The sequence below is a fragment of the Chaetura pelagica genome, unplaced genomic scaffold (genome assembly GCF_000747805.2).
Source record: "Chaetura pelagica isolate M959 unplaced genomic scaffold, ChaPel_1.0 scaffold67, whole genome shotgun sequence".
In the NCBI taxonomy this organism is placed as follows: Eukaryota; Metazoa; Chordata; class Aves; order Apodiformes; family Apodidae; genus Chaetura; species Chaetura pelagica.
Genome location: NW_009954107.1, coordinates 4,660,766 through 4,677,272, shown reverse-complemented (window position 1 = coordinate 4,677,272; position 16,507 = coordinate 4,660,766). Strand labels below are relative to the sequence as shown.

The window sequence follows — 16,507 nt, the reverse complement described above, 5'->3', positions numbered from 1 at the left end:
ATTTTCCTTTCTGAAAACAAAAATGCTGAAAGAATAAAGCCTGTATTTTTCTAATGAAAATAGAACTGTAGTTCTAGAAACTCCTGTTTTATTGAAACATTGAATTTTGTTACCAGAGTAAAAAGCAATCAAAATACTAGCAACATTAGCTTTGCATAAAAAAATGTCACCACCTGGACATGTGTGCTAACACTGATACACAGATAAAAGGTAACACTAGGATGAATAATGGCATCTCTATTGATATGACAAAACCAAAAAAATATCCAAATGTGTTATTTACGTTTCTAAAAATAAGAGCAAAACAAGATAATTAAACTGTGAAAAATAATCTGAGGCAGCATGTAGTACCTCTACTAATTTTAAAGACATTTTAAGACTGTCTGACCTTTACATACTTAAAAAAAAAATTTAAAGGTAACACCTTAATCAGCCACTAAATAGTAACCATACCCATTGACTGTTCCTTAATAAGCCCTTATTAGTAAATTGGCATATAACAAACCACAAATATATATGTTAGAAAAGATCCATCACTGGTTATTGTGAAGCTTCAATTACTTCTTCCTTCTGTTTCTATTTCATAATAAATTAATTCTGAAGTAGATATGGAAGTTGATACGTAAGTGTAGATAGCATTCAGAGGTAAGAAATAAGATTCCCTGACATTTTTCTTGCATTTAGCAGAAAAAAATAATATAGAATTTAGGCTAAAACAAAAGACATACCAACAACAATGAAATTTCCACACTTAGATATGCAGGCAGAAGATTCAATACGATCTCCAAGGTTCTTCTCCCATTTTATTTCTCCCAAATCTAGATCAATTGCCTGGATTGCATGAGAGTGAGAGCCAACATATACAGATGCAGATACTTCTTCTTTAGATGGTATTATAACCAGTGGTGATGCATCAACACATTTTCTTGTATTCGACTTCCACCTTATGCATAATGCCAACTCTGCTGTTGCTACATGACTACATTCTGCATGGATCTGCTGTACAGAGCAATAGTTGGTTTCATTTGCCTTGCTCGTATCTGTTAAAATTCCATTCTCCAGTTCATACCCTTGTGTGTGGCTTTTTGTTACACTTGGACTCATCAAAGGCAGAAAGGATGGTTGCTGTAGCAGTTCCACTCCTACCTGTACTGTATTATTTGGTTGCATAAAAGACTTGGTGAAATTTATGGGGAAAAAATGATTTCCTCTGCTTAGCGCGATAAATGAAATTAACCCTGAAGCAACCTCAAGACCTGTTTCAGATTCCAGTTTAATGTATTTTCCCTGGAAGTCCTCTCCACTGTTCCCACTTTGTTTTCTTTTCAGAACATTGTCACGATTCATTAATTGGTCTTCATTTGGAAACAGAATTTTAAGAACATGTCTATAGACCTCTTCAATTGAGTGACTGAGAATAACTTCAAGGAGTCCAGGCACAGCTTTGCCTACTAGCATCTCAATTTCATCAGAAAATCGCAGAGCCTTTAAGGAGTCTCCACCACTGTACAGAAATACTGCATCTTTAGAAACTTCTGTGGAATCACCCAGGAGACCCAAAACAGACTAGAAAAAAGAAGAAGGAAAGAGGTAACAGTCCATGGGTGTTACACCATGTCACATACATAAAAACTCAAGCTGGGCAAAATCCACCTGAGTACCTGGAAGTCCCACTAAAAATCAACAACTGAGGAAATTCACTACTCTGGAAAAAATCACATGAAACGTGTTAGTGCCAGTAAAGGTAATGGTGGAACAAAAGTTGGGGAGGAACAGGGAAACAGGAGATACTAATTCTGTGCTACAAAATGTTCTGCTGAATTCCATTTCTGCAGTCTCAGAAATTAAAGCAAATTGTACTGCATTTTTGTTGGCTGTTTTAAGTATCAATACCATTTATTAATGACAACTTTGCAGATAAAACATTGATATGTTTTTCTAAAATTAGTTTAGTGGTTTATTTTATTAATAAAATATATATAAAATGGTATCTTTTACCTATTAATTATTTAAGTAACCTACTTATCTACCTACTTTTTATGCTTTTGCCCCTTCAAGTCACAAAGGATTTTGGATTTGCCATTGTTACTACAACAAAGAGCAATTACTATGTCTCCTGTCACTGCCCTCCCTTCTTGCTAAGTCTGGGTGGAAAGTCACAGACTTCCCTCTGGTTTTGGAATCCCCACTCTGCTGTCCATAATGGATCTAGAGCATGTCCCATCCCTTTGGGTTTCATGTCTATAGCCACCCATACAGTTAAGTATCAGCACAAGCAAATTGTGTTACTAATTTCAATACATTTGCTTGTTTCTAGCCACAGTAAATCCCACTTGAAACTTACAAGTGTATCTTTAAAAAAAACAACAAACAACACTGTTTGGCATCATATTTCAGTCTATCACAGAAATTTAGAAACAATACAGACAATCAAAGAGAAAAATACACAAATGTGCCATCTATTTAAAATAAACTCTTCAGAAAAAGAAGTAAGAAACTCCACTAATACTGTAGCTATTTTGTACAGAGAGTTTCCCAGCTCCTTGTTTCCCCTAGGGATACCTTCTTTTGCATGTGAAGCAGTATTCAAAAAGCTACTGACAGGTTATGTCCTTCCTATGCTAATTGCTTACACCTCATAGTTTAATTTGATACAGAAATGGAAATTACTCCCTCTTGGCTGCTGCAGAGTGACTATTTTTAAGTATTAACTGAACAGAAAGAGCTGTATCACATAAATCTATAGGCAGCTAGAATGTTCTGGTTGCATTAGTCATACTTCTTAAAACTGTTTAATCCTTGACACATGTACAACGATCCACTTGCAAAGATAAAAAGGCAGCTCAAAATACTACCTTCCATAAATACTGCAATCTTTCCCACAATTCCTCAGCGCCACTCAGCTCACTGTCACGCCTTCTGGAGTTTAGATGATTCTGGTAAATCTTGTTCAATTCAGATTTATCAACTTTGCCTTTGTAGAAAATAAAGCATGATTTTTTCATTGTTCTTTTAGTATTTACACTTCCAAAAATTGCTCTGTCCTAATACTCACTTTATTCTTGTACATGTTTTCCTTAATTCATAGTCAACTGCACCTGTACTCTTTTTATCAAGTCAGTTAACTACACAGAATCCAGTAAGTTTTTGAAAACTTCCCCTATCCTCCCACATAATCACATCTTCAAAATCTGATCTTTCCCCATCTGAAGTCAGGGTTCTGTTGCAGACTGCAACAGGAATAACTGAGAAAATAAACATGCAGTATGAATACTAAACTGATTTTATCACTACTCTTTGGCTCTCAAAAGAAATAATACCAAGAAAACATAATACCTGGTCATGATTTTCTACTAGGAGTCAGTTATCTAACATACAAATTTAAAAAGCATGAACCAGGTACTGGATTTTGGTCAATAAAAAAATAAATTAAAAAAAAAAAAAAAGGAATAGAGACAAATAAAAAAAAAAGTTTAATTTACCATGTGATGTTAAAGGCAAAGCTTTAATCAGTAAAAGCTCATCAGGGACTGCATGAGCTGGCAGATGTCTCTGGAGTTCTTGAAGTGTTTCTCTCTCTTCTATATCATCTCTGGGTACAACAAACAGGATAAGTTTTTCCTGCTGATACCAGGTAACTGCACAAGCTTCTACCTGACAAAGATCTTCTGCAGCCTGTAATTTAAAAATGTTGGTCTTGCTTTGAAATGCAGTTCATCAATAGAGTAAACAGAGTAAAAACCACAGCTTAAAAAAGTACACGTTTAAAATATGTATTTGTATTGCATTCCTACATAACATCCTATGAAATTTGTTCTCCTGTAGCTGAAGTTTGTAATTCTTCACATAAAAATAAACTCAGAGATATGTCTTATTTGCCTAAATGCCATGAATGAGAAACAATTAAACAGATTTCCAGGAACTCAGAACTAAACTCCTCCCTAAATTATGTGACTAGATTTTTTTAAAATACACCCTCTCAATTTCATTTAAACTCCTAAAAGTTTAAAAAGAAAATAAGAAAACACCTATTTCTGATTATAATGATGTTACTTATCCCTGCTCTTTTATACCAGCATGCTCTACCCACTGGATGTTATACTACCTGCTGCAAACATTCAACATTAAAACGTTTGCCATGACGTTTAATCTGATTGTCTTTCCGACCCAGGAAGAACAACTTTGCGTTCTGCACTCTTGCAAAATCCCCTGTTTCTCTCATTGTACCCTCAGGTACAGTTATTTCATCATCCAGAAAGCAGATGCGTTCTTCACCACCTGAACAAGAAAAGATCGTGGTCACATATATCAAATGGCTAACTGTAAATGAGAATTATAAGGAGTATTTTAATAAATTCACTTGAATTCTAACAGGCATTATAACTACCAAAATATTATTATCAATGTCTACACTTCTGCAATGTACAAATTTGGCTTTGCAGTTAATTCAGTTAATACTGAATTATTACTGAGTTATCCTCCCCTTCTACTCTGCCCTAGTGAGATACCATCTGGAGTATTGTGTCCAGTTCTGGGCTCCCCAGTTCAAGAGGGACAGGGATTCACTTGAGATAGTCCGACGGGGGGCTACAGGGATGAGTAAGGGACTGGAACACCTTTCTTATGACGAAAGACTGAGAGACCTGGGGCTGCTTAGTTTAGAGAAGACTGAGAGGGGATCTTATTAACATATATAAATATCGGAAGGGTGGGTGTCAAGAAGGAAGGCCCAATCTCTTTTCAGTTGTGCCCTGTGCAAACTAGAGCACAGGAAGTTCCACCTCAACATGAGGAAGAACTTTACTGTAAAGGTTACAGAGCACTGGAACAGGCTGCCCAGAGGGGTTGTGGAGTTCCTTCTCTGGAGACTTTCAAGACCTGTCTGGATGCATTTCTGTGTGATCTGCCCTAGGAGGTCCTGCTGTAGCAGGGAGGTTGGACTCGATGAACCCCTGACATTCTGTGAGTCTGTGAATCTGTGATACATGGAAATTACTTCAACTGAGAATGTCAAAATTGCAAGCAGGAAAAAAAAGCCAATATAAAGAAAGCACAGTCTGAAGTCAAAAAGACAGTAATTTCCTGTTCATCACTCAAACAACCTAAAATACTACGAGAAAGCTCTCAACCAAAGTTAAAATTTATATTAATCTCTATATCAGAGGCAGATACCAAGTAAAATAAGCAACATATTACTAAAACTCAATCAATTAATAAAAGTATCTTAAAAGAATTAGAAATATCAAATAACCTATAAATATTTGTCCCTCGCCTTCTAGAACTGCAGAACCGTTGGTATCTCTGACCTCAACTTTTGTTCCAAGGAGCGGTGATCCCAAAGGTATAGGGAATTCAGTTCTAAATACATTAAAGAGAGAAACAGTAAAAACCTTTCCCTTCTGAACACAAAACAACTGTTCCAGAAATGAGTTAGCATAAAGTCTCTTAAAGGATTGGTATTAGAGCAAAAGTAGATGCTTGGAGCTTCTCTCTACAAATTTTTTTCTTTAAAAACAACTCATTTTGTTCAAAATAAAAAACCTTATCAACATGCATGGGTTTCATTATCATATACAAAAAAATACCAAAACAAAATACAACATAGAATGATAGAAAATAAGACTTGAATGGACCTGAGGGTACCCCCAGGAATTCTGGTCAGTTTCTAAGTCCTCCGGGTTGAAATTCCCTTCAAGCTCAACCAACTTAAACACACATAACTGCTTTTTATTTCCCTGTCCTAACTAGTTTGAGCTTTTATTCTATTTTATTGCTGGTGTTGTGGCAACAGGTGCAGTTGACTGACTCTTTTATCGAAGACTGAAATAAAAGAAATTGTAATTTCAATTTCATGTATCTACTATAGATTTATTCCACTGAGCTGCTGACCAACTCCCTCCTTCCCCTTCATTCTCTAGCCTCTTCAAGCACTTGCAAATCTCCTTTATTGAATATATTTCTGAGTGGGAGTAGAGAATACTGTATTCTTTTCAGTAAAGCAAAAATTTAAAACAAAATTAATGTTAAATAACTTCGGTAATCTATAAAGACATGGCTTCCAGTTAAATTTCTATCATAAAAGATCATATTTTAACCTAAGAGTTCTTGTTCAACTCCTGTTACTTAGACTGTTGAAACTTCTCCTTCTCTCTGATCAACCAATTAATTCTTCATCTCAAGTTGACCAAAAAGCAGTAAAGTTTTGTAAAATGCATATTTCTGCTAAGTGAGAATCTTCTTCTTTTCCTTCTTCTGGTCAGTTTAAAAAAATAATTATTTGACAAACAGGTATGAGAAAGCATGACAGAGAGTCAGTGTGTCTGCTTCATACCATTGGGAAATCCCAACATAAGACAAAACCAAAAAGAGAGGAATTTAACATAACCAAACAAAACCCCAGGATTCCTACATATCAGAGAAAAAAAAAAAAAAAAAAAAAAAAGCAACATCCCATTTGGACATTATTATTAAGACACTTGGGATTAGACATTTAATTTTGCCAAACTTAGCTAAAAACAGAGGGGTGCAAGCCACTAAGGAATTAACTTTTTGCCAATTTTTTTTCTTTTTCTACTGTTCTCTAGAAACTCTGCCAGTTTTCAACATTTAGCTAGCAAAAATAAAAGCCCACTGTACTTCAACTGTCTTACCAATACTAAGAAGCAAAATGGTCTGTTCCAGTTTCATTGTATCTGGGGCTGCTTACTGCAAAGGAACTCTAGTTCCCTGTGAAATGAGGGTATGAGGGAATAGGCTCTGAGGTAAAGGATGGGAGACAACAGTCAAGAGACTATAAAACTTTCCATCATTTTACCTGTGCCTCAGTTATGCTTGAAGAACACATTATTGCTGGAGCACAAACGTTTGAGCAGAGAAAACAGCTCCTCTGAAAAGAAGGTAATGTTTGAACTCAGAGAAAACAATTAAAACTACTTTTGCATGACAATTTAATAACACTTTATGACTATCCGCTGTTTTCAGTCTTCAAAGGTTTAAGTACCAAGTTAATATATCGCATCATTTGTTCTAAACATTCAGTTTCATAGGACACATCTAACTCACATGTGTAATTATCATGCCAGGGAATAATTACACATTTTAGAAAGCAAATGAAACACTGAGCTAACTGGAAGTACCTTTCATGACCTTGACACTCCTGCAACTATCTTTATAATATACAATAAAAAGTCAGTAATTGAGTGAAAATGGCAGAATGCTAAATTATTAAAATAAAGTACTTCTGGAAGTCTATGTAAAATTAATGTGAGACCCCAAGTAAGTAACTTTGGACAGATTTCTGTCATCCATACTAGTGAAATGGGATAGAATGTATCCCACTGCATTCTGTAAGTGGGACAGAATCACAGAACCATAGAAAGTATGGGGCTGGAAGGAACCTTCAAAGGTCATCTAGTCCAGCCCCCCCTGCAGTGCACAGGGACCTTTCTGACTAGATGAGGTTACTCAGAGTCTCATCAGGCCTGACCCTGAATGGTTTAAGGGATGGGGCCTCCGCCACTTCTCTGGGCAACCTGTTCCAATGCTTTATCACCCTCATTGTACAGAATTTCCTAGTATCTAATCTAAATCTACCCTGCTCTAATTTAAGATCATTGTCCCTCATCCTTTTGCTACACACTGTTGTAAACAGTCCCTCCACAGCTTTCCTGTAGCCCCTTCAGGTACTGGAAGGCCTCCATAAGGTCTCCCCAGAGCCTTCTCCTCTCCAGGCTGAACAAACCCAGCTCCCTCAGCCTGTCTTCATAGCAGAGGCGCTCCAGCCCTCTGATCATTTTTCTGGCCCTTCTCTGGACTTGTTCCAACAGGTCCCTGTCCCTCTTGTGTTGAGGATTCCAGAGCTGAACACAGTAATTCAGGTGGGGTCTTACAAGAGCAGGGTAGAGGGGCAGAATCACCTTCCCTGACCTGCTGGCCACACTTCTTTTGATGCAGCCCAGGATGTGATTGGCCTTCTGGGCTGCAAGCGCACATTGTTTGCTCATGTCCAACTTTTCATTCGCTAGTACCCTCAAGTCCCTTTCTGCAAGACTGCTCTCTAACACATCAACCCCAGCCTGTATTGATAACAAGGGTCATTTACTGAATAGCATATTATCCAATATTAGAATAAGCAGTACCACTGTCTGATTGTTTGCACTTAATCAATTATTTATGGAGTTTTAAAAACTGTAGGCAAAAGCACAGTGGTAGTAAGAAACACGTATATCTATCAACTACATTTGAAAGTAACCTTTGTGCATTTTTACTTAAAATAAGTATATCTCAGAAGTAACATTCAGAACTTGATAGACTTAAGGTATATCTTTGTCCCAAGGCTATGATTAAGAGTTATAGAGCCCCATTTCTTTACTCCCTCTTACAACTGTGTTGTGTTGGGTTCCTTCTCCTTGAATATGCAAGACCTCACTGGAAAAGCCTCACGATGAGCAAAAGTATGGCTAACTGAAGTTACTAGCAATTGAGTAGAAGCCATTTCCCTGCAGAAGTGCAACACTGATTCAATACTGCCATGTAGTCAGAGACAGCATACGCTGGGTGGACTAGGCTAGTCCAGATTCAGCATGTGGAATCATGGGCTAGAATGAGGAAGAGGTCAACATACACTGACAACTAAAACAGAGGCCATCACAACACATGATGTGAAACTCAACAGGTATTCAACTACACAGAATTTCAGACTGCAGTTCTGTCATTCAAGAATTATACATCATTAACTGTTACGTGCAGGGGCTGTATTAGAGTACAAGAGGATGGATTAGTCAAATGTAACTTCTACCAGCATAAACACTCACAAGGACTCAGTAGCCCTGGAAAGAGGAGAACGAGGTTATATTTCTACTGATTTTCATAATTCATTTGCCAAGCCATGAAAACAGAAAAATTTCTTACCTAAAATCAGGACTAAAAACCTCTTCAGGAATCTTGTAGCAAGTGGCCCAGCTTGACACTTCAGTAATACCATATAGATTAAAAATACTTGTTTTATTCTCCTTGTGCTTCCAACTTTTCAAGAGATTCAGTACAGGAAATGCTTCACCACCAAGGGCTAAGACACGGAGTGAAGTATTTGCAGACAACACTGTTGATTTAATAATGTGAGCTCCAAACCTCCTGAGAAGTGTTGGTGTTGCCTGAATTATACAGATTTTAAAAAGGAGAGAAAGACTCGTTATATTTTTTCAGTATATGAGTAAGCCTCTTCCTGCTTTATCATATCCACTGCATAGCTGTATTGTTGATGTACTTCACAATCATCTGTGTATAGTCATCAGATGCCAATAGAGATTGTGCCAGTTTTTAAAATATTTTGTTTATTGTGTGAAGCCTCTGCTGAGCACTACCAGCATCACTCTATGTTCTTCTGCATCTTCTACTATAATTAGATGTGTTATGGGTTCCATGTTTTGTCTCAGCTATTACCTAAAGTGTGTGTACATGAATTCTTCTGTCAATTACTTTGAAACAGAAAGCAGCAAACGGTATTCTCTTGATGTCACTGGGCTTTCTTTCCCTCCATTCCAGCATGGTACAGCTAAAATATAAACTATACATCTGATTAACCTTCATATAAAAAATTCTAAGATCTGTCCATAACACTATAAATTCATAGGATGTAAGACTGTTTTTTTTCAGATTTGTGTAAATATACTTGTTTATAAAAATTAGTTTTTTTGAAAGCTTTGTAAAATGAACAGAAGAAAAAAAAACAAAGGAAGAAACATAAACAAAACAAATTTCTTAAATACAGCTAATTCAATAAAGCTATTGGTGATGTAGAGACCTTTCACTGAGGGGAAAAATTGTTTTAGCAAATTGTTTTAACACGCACTCAACTTTGCTCTTATTCTTACCTGTTTCTTTTCTAGTATCAGGACTGGGAAATGAATGTAATTATTTCTTACCAGGTTATTTTCTCCCAGTAATGGATGAAGACCAACACTTTTCAACTGACCATTTTAACTTTAGTAAATTACAGTGAAGAAAATAGGAGTTAAAAAATTACTCTTCCCCTCCCTCATAATCACTTTTCAGATTTCTCAGGTCTGTTTGAGCAAGTCAAGAGGAAAAAGAAATGCCTTGCTATAATTTAAGAAACATCATAAAATTATTAATAATCAGTTAAGCTATAAGGAGAACACTTTTGTCAGTAATTCAACTGAGAAGCCCTTCCTTCACTGATCAAGACAATAATACAAAAATAAATCACAAAATCCCTTGTATGTGACAGGAAAATATACCCCATCAAGATTTATAGCAATCCTAATAAACAAAAATAAGAGCAGAAAATAAAGTAACAGAATTTAGATTCTGTAGATTTTGGTGGCTTTTCTTCTGCTGCGGAACATTAAGCTAATTACCCGCTAATCTTAAGTTTGTACCCTACAATCTCCACTACCACAATTCCTCCAAAAGAAATGGAAACCTTAGCATTTCTACCAGTACAAACACTTAAGAATTACAACATTAATGACACACCAAGGCTTAGGGGTTGATTTATTACAGTTAACATACTAAACAGACAATAGTAATTTTGTTCAAAGCTGGTTACAAGTAAGATCCATTTCCAGCAACTCTTCCCCCCATACTCTGATTTAAGTTTCTATACTCAATTAACAGTTTTACTAAATGCCTCATTACACTACAAGCCAAGGGCTAGGCTTATTCAGCCATGCTGGCTACTCAAAACTTCTAGTAAATATTCCAATAACGAACTAAAAAACTAATATTAAAAAATTGAAATCATACAGTACATGACCTATTCCAAGACACAAAAGGCACATGTAGCCTCACAAGCAGGTGGCCTGAAAACAGCGAGTGTTGCTGTGGAATCAATTATTCTCCTGCTCTCATTATTGTAAAAATGACAAACATTTTATCACCCTATAAATAGCACTGGTTTAGTTGTTATATTTTGAGCATAGGTACTACCATTGAAACTTAAAAGTAGTTTATGAGGAAAAGCTCTAAGATCAAGCACATTTAAAGTGCTAAAAATGTCTGTAACAGATAAGTCCACTACCAGATTCTTCAGAACTACTTAACAAAACAATGTAATTAATTCTTAAGAATTAATTGTTTCTTAAGATGAGTATTAGTTTTTAGTTAATTTTTTCCATCACAAAAGGTCTAAGGCTTCGATCAAATAGTAATTTCCTAAACAGCTAACACACTACAGTAAGAAGGATAGCATGAGCTGTGCCTCCGAGGAAGAACACTCCCGCTCTATTAACATGAGTGTCTAGACTGATGAAAAAGTAGTACACATTAGCAAAGCGGGGAGACAGGGCACTGAAGACTCTTAGGATTTGCCTACCTGCAACACTGTCACACAGTGATGATGAAATAGAGCAGCAGCCAGCTCCACAGGCATCATTTTAATAGTGTTTGGTACTATAAGTATAGAGGCTCCGCTTGTCAGAGAAATGAATAATTCAACCACGGATGGGTCAAATGTTAGAGGAGAAGCAAGGAACAGTATATCATTCTGTGTGATCTCAAATATGGATCTAGGGTAAGAAATAAGAAACAATCAGGGATTACAATAATAGAATAAGAAAGCTAGGAATTACAAATCTGATGCATGCTGTTAAAAATGTTTCCAGACTAGCAGAGCAGCATAAAATAAATTTGCTCCAGCAAAGCTAAAGTCTTTAAGGCTACTCTGAATCTACAGGCATATGCAGATCAGATGATGTGAGCAAGAGCTCCTGCATCAAAACTGCAACTATTAACTTAATGAGGTCCTTGACAAAGATATTCACCACATTACACACTAATACAGTGTGTTGAAAGGCACATTTCAACTAAGGATTGCTCATTAGAAAAAAAGGTGTGGTATTTCCTATAGTAGATTTTTTTAGAAAGTATTAAATGAAACAGAAATAAATCGAGGTAGCCCAAAAAGAAATTAAGACTTAAAATCTACAGAATGCACTACATAAAACTGTGAACAAATAATTCACTTTGTCATCTATTTCTTTTAAGCTGGACACCAGAACACAATACCTAGAGCAACAGCATATTATTGAAGTGCACCCCTCAAAAATTCAGGTAAAGTACCGTTTAAATATTAAAAATAACAGCTAGAGAAACAATGTTATGTCATATTATTTAGAAACAAAAGAAACAACACTAATATCTGAAAAGGCAGGGAAGGAGGAAGAAGTGAACCAGCATTAGCAAAAAGCTAATCTACCCTTCTTTGATGTATTTAAAAAAAAAATAATTCCCTAAACAACAAATTTGTAAAAACACTTAAAAGGAAAACTGGATACCACACTTACTTAAGATGCTGAATATTTGGCACTATGCATTTATGAGGCACTCTGACTATTTTGGGTATCCCTGTAGTTCCAGATGTATGCAGGACGTATGCTAAAGAACACTTCTGGCCAACATCCATGTATCCTCCTTCTGACGTTTTCACTTTGGTTTGTTCTGGGCAAATAGTATATCCTGGCTGCGAGTTACCCATAGCTTTGGAAAGCTCATATTTACTTTGCACATCATCTACTTGTGAATTTAAATCAGCATTACTCAAGCTCATTTGGAAGAGAGTTAAACCAATATGTTCTATTGTGGAAGAATTGTGGTAAAACCAACCAACGTGGGACGTCTGGAATTTCTGTAAGAGAAAATAAACAATTTAAACAAAAGAACTCAGGACACACTGTTACTGTTCTACTGCATGCAATGAAATAAAAGATATCACTTCATGAAAATAAATTGTGATTTTTTTTTAATACCTCTACTTTTGGAGGATACACATCAGGCAGTTTTAAGGTCATGTATTTCTATATATTTATGAGTAAACATAGACTCTATAAATTAGATATAAAGACTTCTCTTGAGCAGATAATGAAAAGAAAGGAAAAACATACAAAAGAATTCTGGAGAAGACAAAGAACTCTGAATTGTAACTAGATAGTCCAATCTTATCTACTCCCTTTGCAATGAGTGAGTGTGTAAGATCTGGGAGGAGTTGTACAAAAGGAAACTAAACACTTAAAAGCAGTGGTTATTTTCAGCTGTTATAACAAAGACTTCCAACACTCAACTGTGACATACAAAGAAACAAGCCTGAAAAAGCCCTCAACACCAGTGCCCAACAAGTTTGCCTGGACAAAACCATAATAGGAAAATGGGCTTTTTTTTTTTATGTAAGGAGGGGGAAAAGCAATTTATACTTCTAATTTTAAAGATGTTCTTACCTGAGTGAGAAAGACAACCTGTTGTCATGAAGAAAAAACCCAACCCAATCCAACCTTATTAAAACCGAATACTATGTGAATACACAATTCTAAATTGTCCTTTAATGGTTCCTTTAGAATTCTGAACACTTACATTTATTTTGTCATTCTCAACAAGAATATACTGAAGATTGCTTTTCTTCATGAAGTATGTGGATAGCATTGGTGGTGCATCTGGATCAACAGGAGAATAGGCAGCTGGAACTTGAAGGATTCTACCAAGAAAAAAATGTTTAAAATGTATTATAATCCTCCTAAATTTCACTGTTTCTTTTACACTGCAATTTATTCCCAGAGCCAGAAAATGTAGTCATTACTTTTATAGATTTTTTTTATAAAGTAGGAAGCAAATTATAATCAGTGTTGCCTTTTGGTATTTTACAGCAAGGAAAGATTAAAGCTATATAAAATCATTCAAAATTATTCCTGATCAAACAGTGTGGTGATGACAAAGGCATTACTGACATCAGCAGCACCACTTCTTAAAAGCTTCTATTATTGACTAGGAAAAGAAATACAAGTTTTTCATTTATACATATACAACTTGTACACATATATTTTAACAAAACACCAAAAGTCTGCACACTGAAAACGCTTCCTGTTCTCAATAGTCTAAGACTCTAGAATAAGAAAATCTGTAATTTCTTCCACTATAAACACAGGAATACGAAGTATCATTCTGCTCTCATTCATTGCACTTTATCGACAGTTGCCCACTACAACTCCTCCCTCTAGTGGCTCCATTTGATAAAGACGAGCAGTTGAGTTTATTACCACCGCTGACATTAATAAATTCCAAAAGCCAAGACGACCAAGTGGGGACTAAAATAGGAATGGTTCCCGCAAATCTTCATACGTGGGTGGGTTCCCACGCACAATCAGCTGTATTTAGGCTTTGTGCAAGTGACTTACTGATGCAGTAATGACTAGATCCAGAAAGAAGACTTGGAAACTGCAGCATTTCATGTAGTCAAATAGCCACTGGTATCAGTACACACTCAGACTTGCCCTGCATCATATACAGCAGTTTACTACTCAGCAACAATAGCTGTAAGAATCAAAACACCCCAGTATATCATAGCAAAACACAGCAGAAGAAAACTGTGTTTCTGTTCAGTTCATTGGGACACAGGATAAATCAGGCTGGAAGGGACCTCAGGAGACCCAGTCCCACTTCTTGCTCAAGCAAGGCCAGCTGTGACACCAGACCAGGTTGTTCATTACTTTGTCTAGTCAGGTCTTGCAAACTTCCAGTGGCAGATGCCTGCACATCTCTGGGCAACCTGCTCCACTGCTGAACTGAGGGAGAAGTTTTTCCTAATCAGTGAGAAAGTTCCTCAGCACAGAAATCTCTATACTCCACTGCGATACCTCATCTCGCACTATTGTGTATTTTAGGTGCACTGTGACAACAGGAAAGTACTGACACAGATCTCCCCCCTAGGAAACAAAGTGGCTGCCGTTTACATCAGCAGCAGAAAATATGCTTGTGATGCTGCAATTCTGTATTACATCATAAATGTAATGGATATAATAAGATACATATATGAAGGATGTAAACACTAAAATATTTCAGCAGAGCAAGATTTTTTAAATTGCTGAATTCACATGAGTACTGAGATAACAAACATGCCAAATTCCTAGCCATTAAATAATCAATGTCATCTGAATGCTGCATTGCTCATTACTTTTTCCTACAATACGCGTAACGGAACCTTAACTATATACTCACTTAGCTTTAAGCATGACATTTGTTTTTCAATGAATCTTTTTTTTTGCTAGCAAGACAGGAATACATTAAAAAACCTGCACACTCCTTTTCTTGTATATATACATTTATTCTGTCGGAGCCTCCATTTTTAAACAAGCACAACAAAGATACTCGTTCATTTTTTTACATTTCTGTAAATATGCTTAATCATTTAAAAAAGAATACAGTTACATACACTTTAGATCAATGAACTTAAGATTAAAAAAAACTTCAGCTGTGGTTTTTCCAGATTATAACACTGTCATCTTTTTTATTAAAAAATGTAAGACTCTGGTGCTTCTTAACTCTATTATTATGGTATTACTGAATTTTTGTTGTTATTAAAATATAAACAAGCTGAAAATTTACTTTAATAGAGATGACCCTCAAAAAACCAACTCAGATTGCAAGCATTCCAACCATTACCCTAAGATCCACGACGGTAAGTTTATTCCTGGATAGCAGTAAAGGCCTATTTCACATTTTCCTTGCTGACCACAGTGCTTCTGAAGGAAAGCTGTTAATTCCACGGCAAGCTTAACCACTGTCGCATAGGTGTAGGAAGTTGGAGGTTTGTTATTGCATTCATCAAACCATACTGCTTTTCTATTAGAGTACAGGTCAGCTGCCTGATTCACAAGTTCCTGAAGAGTCATCTTAGCTTCTTATCTTCAAGCCCCCTGAAAGACTAACAAACAAGACTGTGTTGTCATTTCCTAACTTTTAACACTTTAAACAAATCATGTAAGCCCACAGAACACTAGCAAGCAGGAAAAAAGACACTTGGCAGAAAACACACAGCTTCATCACAACTTACATGGCAACAGCGTAAAGCTTAGTCACAAATCATACAGCATCATAAAATGGTTTTGGTTGGAAGGGACCTTAAACACCACCCAGTTCCAACCCCCAAACCTCCCACTAGGACAGGTTGCTCCAAGCCCCATCCAACCTGGCCTTGAGCACTTCCAGGGATAGGGCATCCAAAACTCCCCTGGACAATCTGTGCCAGTGTCTCACCACCTTCATAGTGAAGAAATTTTTCTAATGCCTAACCTAAATCTCCCCTTTTCCAGTTAAAAGCCATCACTCTTTTTCCTATCGCTTCAACTCCTTGTAAAAAGCCCCTCCCCAGCTTTCCTGCAGCCCCTTCAGGCCCTGGAAGGCCGCTGTGAGGCCTCCGCGGAGCCGACTCTGCTCCAGGCTGAACAAACCCAGCTCTCTAAGCCTGTCTTCGTAACACTTTTATCCCTTCCCGTGGGTGTCACCCTGGGGGCCAGGATACAGGAACTCACGACGACTTCATCGCACAGAGGCAGTGAGCACAACGGAATTAGTAAGTTTATTCGCGCTTTCTAATCAATAACTTTCTCTCTAACAGAGCTGTGAGATACGAATCTTTCCTTCGCAAGGAGAAAACCCAACGCGTCCCCCTCCCCCCAAGGCCTTTCGGGACCAAGGCCGCTGCCCCGCGGGGCCCTCCCCC

The 16,507-nt window shown here is 36.8% G+C and overlaps 1 protein-coding gene across 1 annotated transcript in view; it reads right to left on the bottom strand.

Moving 5' to 3' along the window:
* The window catches only part of AASDH (aminoadipate-semialdehyde dehydrogenase), a 19,653-nt gene extending 3,976 nt beyond the window's left edge, over positions 1 to 15,677 (bottom strand). Inside the window, exons 1-10 of the mRNA XM_010002492.1 lie at positions 15,448 to 15,677; positions 13,366 to 13,486; positions 12,306 to 12,646; positions 11,336 to 11,528; positions 8,911 to 9,152; positions 5,252 to 5,358; positions 4,106 to 4,278; positions 3,483 to 3,675; positions 2,856 to 2,974; positions 729 to 1,566 (exon numbers count right to left, since the gene is read on the bottom strand). Of these exons, the coding sequence (XP_010000794.1) occupies positions 729 to 1,566; positions 2,856 to 2,974; positions 3,483 to 3,675; positions 4,106 to 4,278; positions 5,252 to 5,358; positions 8,911 to 9,152; positions 11,336 to 11,528; positions 12,306 to 12,646; positions 13,366 to 13,486; positions 15,448 to 15,677 (2,557 nt within the window). The remainder of the gene's footprint in view (positions 1 to 728; positions 1,567 to 2,855; positions 2,975 to 3,482; positions 3,676 to 4,105; positions 4,279 to 5,251; positions 5,359 to 8,910; positions 9,153 to 11,335; positions 11,529 to 12,305; positions 12,647 to 13,365; positions 13,487 to 15,447) is intronic.
* Positions 15,678 to 16,507: the final 830 nt, after the last annotated feature.